We start from the raw sequence: 7002 nt of genomic DNA on the forward strand, positions 1-7002 counted from the left end.
GAAGGTGCATTGATCATTAATGACACTCATTTGCATGTCAGATGGAAACTGCTAGTTGAATTATGTCAAGGCCTGTTCCTCACACCTCCAGGCAGGGGTGGGGCCTTGGTGATTAGAATCACCTGGGCTCACTGATTTAAAAAGGGCTCCTAACATGTGGTTGTTTCACTTTGAAGAAGACGTTCACTCCGCTCATCCAGGTAAACTACCTTTGTCAATGTTTCTCATTCACATCTACTTAGTCTATGTATTCGACAGCCTTATCTAGTTAAGTGGGAAATTATTACTAGCTAACACTACTCCGGGCATAGACATCTTCTAAGGGTAAGCAGCATTGAACGCTACTGCCTACTAGCGCTGACGAGACGTGATCCGCTCCAATCAGTGCAATTCATTTGGCAGGGGCAATGAACTGCAAGCGCATTTAATTCATTTTACCTCACTGAATGCCACTGATTTTCATGTGCTTTTTTTTTTTTTGTCATATGTATAGCTATGATAAAGGACACATGTTTTATTATTCATAGTTTGCGTAACAGTAATAGACTATTCTTATATGCTTTAAGTGACCAGATGTCACAGATAAAAACTGGGAATATAATCCCAGAGAGGGGGGGGTCTGCTATTTTTAAATTGAAGAAACAATATGATTAGATTATATATACATGTGTATATCCTACATAAACAATGTATGAATACATTTAGATATCTATATAGATTAGGGCCTCTTCATGTTTCACATCTTTTGTCCCTTACATTTCACGAAGGTGGGCAACACAAATTTGGGTTGGAAAGCTAGACTAAATTTGGACTTGTATAATGCTGTTATAGCCACTGTCCATCTGATTGTGTAGTTGGCTAACATATCGCCGGCTCCTAAATGCCACTTCGGGATGACAGCCCAATTTTTCGCGTCACAGCTGCCAATGCTGCGTCTACTGAAAATATGTCTGACTCCGGGGGTTCAGTTCTACTTTACCGCTAAGCATTCTGGGTAATGTAGTTACACCACAAATCACCCACACCGTTAGTATCGTTCCAATATTCGTACAGGAATTGCAGTAATTTGATGCTTCATAGTCAGAAAAAGCCAAGCTGTTGCTTTAAAAATAAGCAAAATTTGTCATTTAAAAAAAATAAAAGCAAGCGTGAATGAAAATTATGACTTCCGTGCAGGTGCTTTGTTGTCTGCGACGCCGAGCATCACCCAGGACTCTATAAAGCCTTCGCATATTAAAGATTTGCAAATACGACCGGGGTTTAAACGTATGCACCTTGTAAACTGCTGAGTTGTACGGTCAGTACATGTGGGAAGAATACAAGCTATTAGCAAAGAGCACACTCTTGGGTGGGTTGGCCGGCCTGGCATGCTAATATTAGCTTCGTTAGCCCACAAGCTAAACGATACTCCGCTACGTTCCTCACCTTTTTTGGCTTTACTGATACATTTGGTGTCGTTGCGGTTCAGTCTCATTGTGTCCTTCTTAGCTGAAGATGGACACGTTTTATTTTTAACTGAAGTTCCATAAACACAGGCTGTGCGCATTCACTTCATTATGTCTGTGGTGGGTTGCCATGTGGGGCTCCAAAGTTCCCCCTTTGGCTTAGTGATAACAAACGGGTGATGACGCCTGCTTTTGCTAAGCATCTGGCAACCCATCTTGTGGCACGATTTGGCTACCAGAATATACGGACTGGATTTTAGTACCTGGAGGTGATCGTGCATGTGCAATTATCATCCATTTCTACCGCTTATTCCATTCGAGGCAAATTATTTACAGGCAACAACTTTGCCACGTTAAATTAAATTTATATTTGATTCAAGTTTGTCTACTTCAAACATTTAAAGTAGAGATGCATTGCTCAGTAGATGAGTCATTAGTGAAGATCGATTATAAGTGTTTTGTTATGAATAGTTGGTTGGTGTACGTTTTCGTCATTTAATTGTATTTTCATGAATGAGAGTGTCAAAGTGCAATAACGAAATCAGAGTTTTTCTATTTAATATAACAAAATGAATAGTCACCATGAAGTATTAAAACGGATGTAGTAGTCTGGAAAGCGGAAGTTGCTCATTTTAAAGGCAAGACCGCGGGCTTGCCTGGTGGGGATTTTTTTGTTTTGTTTTTAAATAACGTTCGGGTTCCGTTATAAACAAATCTGTCGGTTTTTTTTTTAGTTTTGTGATTTTATAAATGTTAAATTACAAACTGTTTTTACATTTTCTTGGAGACACTTTGTTTCAAAATTAAATCAATCGTTGAAAAACATGCAATGAGCAAAATAATACACTGAACATGACATAGGTGCAGTAGTTATGTATGCTAACATAACCAGGAATCATAATTAAATCATTTTTGATTTACTTTCCCTAAATATCAAAATAATAATTTTGTCATATTGCTCCTTACAGCACTGTTTTAGTTTATAGAGTTTTTATCCAATCAGAATTCAGCTAGTTTGTTGCCATGCTGTACCAAATCTGCCGCACGCCTTCAGAATAAACTGTGTGCACTGTAAGTGAACGGGCACATACAGTTGATAGACAATTGCCATGGCCAATCAGATCACTAGTTGTCAGTAAGGCCTTCTAGATGGCCTAAAGCAAATATATAGTGATGTTATGAGCCAGGTAACTAAGAACTTCATTAGCGAGCATGCCACAGTAGTGAAGAGCATGGCAATAGCCTCGTTTAAGTTGTGGCAGGTGTTTTGATGAGCACCTTGTGGCATAAATTTTAAGAAGTCAGCCAACATGCCTTGTGTACATCTTTTATAATTAGACAAAGACCATTTTTAAGGATATTTAAAGAAACTATATCTTCTGAGACCATTTCGGCCAACCCCAGAAGCTAGCTCAACTGTCTGAAATGTGAGTTCAGATATTCCATCCATTTTTCTACTGCTTATTCCCTTCGGAGTCACGGGGGGTGCTTGAGCCTATTTTTTTCACGTTTTTAAAATGTTTTTTGCAATTTTTAAATTTTGACAGCATGGTGGAACAGGGGTTAGTGCATGTGCCTCCAGAATACGAAGGTCCTTAGTCGTCCTGGGTTCAATCCCCGGCTCGGGATCTTTCTGTGTGGAGTTTGCATGTTTTCCTTGTGACTGCAATGTTCCCTCTGGGTACTTCAAATTCCTCCCACCTCCAAAAACATGAACCTGGGGATAAGTTGATTGGCAACACTAAATTGGCCCTAGTGTGTGAATGTGAGTGTGAATGTTGTCTATCTGTGTTGGACCTGTAATGAGGTGGTGACTTGCCTATCAGCTGCCCGAATGCAGCTGAAAGGCTCCAGCAATCCCAATTGGGACAAGTGGTAGAAAATGGATGGATGACCACATAAAATTCATTTTAATTGCTGATGCAGTTTTATTGATTTTTAAATGCACCAGAAAATGACCTGTTTGTACAATGCCCAGTAGTGTGTAAATGTGTTCTTGTATAGTATTCCTGCCGCAATGGTCATGTGGTGACATGATATTTTGAGGTCATCATTTAAGTCGGAAATCACTGAAGGCCTAGGTGGGAAACTCACGACCCGCCACTGTGATATAGCCAATGGGTTTTGTTGTTTTTAAAGTCTAATATAACTGCAAAATTACCTTTTCAGTAAAGCCCCCTACATTTATTTCCTACAGAGCAGAAAGTAGTTTCACTAATATTTACTGACCTTTTTGCCTCTGTACAGCTTTTGTGACCTACAGCAACTATGGTAAATTTTTGTTTTACACATTTTGGACTGAAAGTTAATGTCTTCAAATATGCTGATGAAAATGTTTCTGTTGAATTAGACTACATATCTGTCTGTGGCCTTGCTGCTTTGTGCCCTGTTGCCACCAGCAATTGGACACTGCACCAAAGGGTCACAAACCGGTGAGACACCATCAGTAATGTTTTCTCATTTTCACATCTAATATTGCAAAAGGGTGTCAAAAAATCGTAACTCTGGTTTAAATGTTTTGTAGCAAATAGCACACATTGCCTGGATGAGACGGACAATGAGTGGCACCCCATCGGCACAGCGTGGAGGAACAGTGCCTGCATGGATTGCACTTGCAGCAGTTGTTGTTCTGCGTAAGTTAAAACACATCTTGTGTTTATTTTGTTTGTTTTAATCTTGGCTCTACGGCTTGTTTACAGGTTTAGCATTCCCAGAAACTTCCCCGATGATTGTGTCTCAGTTTTCGACCTAGTGGCCTGTCAATACAAAGTTCACAAGAAGGATGACCCATCAGAAGAATGTCCCATTTTTTCTGCGGTTGGAAAGTGAGGGGGGAAAAAAAACCCTACACTATTTTGACCCTCCTTACATTGGAAGACAAAATGTAATGTGCTTACAAATGAAAAATAAAACTTACAATGCCTCATTGACTTTTTGTATTCTTTTGTTGTACTATTTTAATGAATGTGTGTGTGTGTATGTATATATGTATATATGTATGCATGTGTGTGTGTGTGTATATATATATATATATATATATATATATATATATATATATATATATATATATATATATACACATACATACACATATATATATATATGTGTGTATGAATAGGTTGCAATTTTTACTTAAGCTTAACAGTTCATATCAGAATTTGTACTGTATTAAATTCATAAAGACAAGAAATATATAACTTTGGAGGTAAAACTAATTAAAACATTTGTTCATGCAACATTAAAAACCATTGGCTTATTTGAATGTGAAATTACATGATAGAATTGGCTTAAGTAAATACAATGTATAGATATGATCCAGTTTAAGAGGTTGTTCAAATAGTGCTTACAAAGAATTGAGAAACACCTCAAACCTGATTGAAAATGGGATATTCATCTCGGTATGTATCATGACTGACTTAATTACAAGAGGCTGTATTTATCATTCACTGATGTCATTGTGCTGTAAGAAGTCGGTAAATTAACTTATTTGCAAACACTGAAGTTGGAAAGGGGTAGAATTAAGCTTTGCTTCTTCCTACTCCTTTTCGGATATGTATGGAGAAATTGTGTGATGTATCATGCTGTAAGTGCATGTTTGAAATCAACTAAAAGACAGATTGCACTGCTTAAGTGGGGCTGGAGTTTTGTAAACATGTATTGCCAGTTAATGGTAGTTTGTTAAAGTAGCTCTGTAGAGACTCTTGATACAAAGAACCAATGTGAGATTAGGTAAAGGAAAAACATTTAGTATAAGTTTATATCAAATGTAATAGCAAAGTGCAATAATCTGACAAAGCTGAAATGCATCAATTGCATCAATACCAGGGATGCTCATTGAAGTTGAAAGTGTAATATCTTGTATCTACTGTACCTATTTAGCAGATTGTGTAGGGCTATACATTCTTGGGGGCAAGCAAAGCATCGGTTCTGTTAAACATGTGTCCATTGTGGGAAGGGTCATGTATGGCAATAAAGGGGAACTACGCTTTTTTGTTGGGAATTTTGCCTATCGTTCACAATCGTGAGAGACAAGACTGTTTAGTTTTTTACTTTTGTATTCTAACGTACAAATCTGCTCGTTCTATGTGGCTGGCAATGCGGCAAATGGTAGTAATCAATTCTACCTTACACTTATTAAAAAAAATTCAAAACCGTCAATACATAATTTATATTCCATCGCAGTAGCAACATTATTGTAGGGGTGAACACTGAGGAACTCTTTTTGTAGCATATTAACACATCCGCATGCTACTATATTAACCTTAAAAGCTAACTACGGTTAGAGATAAGCTCAACTGACGCTACGTCCTCTTTTCCCCGGACATGTCCTCTTTTCTACAAGGCTGTCCGGGCGGGTTTTCTTAAATGCCTCAAATGTCCGGCGTTTTCGATTCAGGGTTGCCTGTATTTTCAATGTAAGTACAGGGTTAAGAAGGGGTTAAAAAAAAAAAAAAATTGTGAAGGTGTGCGCACGCAGCAGAATTAGTGAGGGAGGTGCAGAGAGAGCGAGATAGTGGATTGGTTGGTAATCAAGGCATATTTGGTTAACAGCCATACAGGTCACACTGACGGTGGCCGTATAAACAACTTTAACACTGTTACAAATATGCGCCACACTGTGAACTCACACCAAAAAAGAATGACAAACACATTTCGGGAGAACAGCCGCACCGCAACACAACATAAACACTAAAGAACAAATACCCAGAATATGTTGCAGCACTAACTCTTCGGGGACGCTACAATATACACCTCCCCCGTGAACTCCCCCGCCCCCCACCTCAACCCCGATTATGTCACATCAAATATTCCACTTTGAAAAATATTTTTGGTGGAAGACTTGACATATTTTGTGTGTTTGCCATAAAAAAACAAAACAGTTTTGTTTGACAAAAAAGGGCAGAAAACAACATAAAAAAGCTAAAACATTTTGAAATGAGGAATAGAATTGAAGTTGATGTAGAGATTTAAGCATTAAATATAAAATGTATGTATGCCCTGGCACACTTATTTCATGACCGAAGCAAAACCCTTTTTACACTTTTATACTGAAATAAATACACCTACAACTTATTAAATAGAAACATAGAAAAATCTACCAGCAGCGGTACAGTTTAGATCAGGGGTCTCAGACACGCGGCCCCCACCTTAATATAAAAGTTTAATGTTAGTGCGGCCCGCAACTTTTATATGAATGGCGCTTGACAGCGTTGTGTGCGGAGCTGAAAGAATCTACCAATCACGGTGTGGTATATGGCTCTCGAGGGCCAAACATTGACGTCACTTGCGTGATGCAAGCAGAGAAACATTATGAGGCTTTTCCACTAGACCCACACACACTCTCCCTCCCTCGTTCGTCCGCCTGCTCTCTCTCTTGCTCTCTCTGTCACTGTGTGTGTGTCTCTCTCTCTCGCTCCCTCCGCCGTCGCCGGGGAGACGAGCGGTTCAGTAGCTTCCGAATCACTCCGCCGAAGGACCGAGCTACAATACAAAACTGTGGTGCACTGGACCCCAGCGCTGATACTCCAACAGAGAGTCGCTGGGCGAATCGGATGTG

At 39.1% G+C, this 7002-nt stretch overlaps 2 protein-coding genes across 6 annotated transcripts in view; one reads left to right on the forward strand and one right to left on the reverse strand.

Moving 5' to 3' along the window:
• The window catches only part of kansl3 (KAT8 regulatory NSL complex subunit 3), a 40251-nt gene extending 38648 nt beyond the window's left edge, over positions 1-1603 (reverse strand). For 3 of the 5 annotated variants that reach the window (XM_061906080.1, XM_061906082.1, XM_061906084.1), the window contains exon 1: positions 1426-1602. The gene's annotated coding sequence lies outside the window, so the exon portion shown is untranslated. Of the gene's footprint in view, positions 1-1425 lie in introns of all 5 variants that reach the window. The other 2 variants (XM_061906079.1, XM_061906083.1) reach the window with 2 other exon arrangements.
• LOC133556292 (beta-microseminoprotein-like) lies at positions 89-4375 on the forward strand. Its single transcript, XM_061906085.1, has 5 exons — positions 89-200; positions 3693-3716; positions 3796-3877; positions 3970-4078; positions 4145-4375. The coding sequence occupies exons 2-5, from the start codon at positions 3714-3716 to the stop codon at positions 4272-4274; spliced, it is 324 nt and encodes a 107-aa protein (XP_061762069.1). The 5' UTR covers positions 89-200; positions 3693-3713; the 3' UTR covers positions 4275-4375.
• Positions 4376-7002: the final 2627 nt, after the last annotated feature.

Source organism: Nerophis ophidion, linkage group LG07 (genome assembly GCF_033978795.1).
Source record: "Nerophis ophidion isolate RoL-2023_Sa linkage group LG07, RoL_Noph_v1.0, whole genome shotgun sequence".
NCBI lineage: Eukaryota > Metazoa > Chordata > Actinopteri > Syngnathiformes > Syngnathidae > Nerophis > Nerophis ophidion.

Coding starts and splice junctions, on each gene's coding strand:
- LOC133556292 (XM_061906085.1), top strand. Junction 3,878..3,969: donor CACCAAAGGGTCACAAACCG/GTGAGACACCAT, acceptor AATGTTTTGTAG/CAAATAGCACACATTGCCTG. Junction 4,079..4,144: donor TGCAGCAGTTGTTGTTCTGC/GTAAGTTAAAAC, acceptor GCTTGTTTACAG/GTTTAGCATTCCCAGAAACT.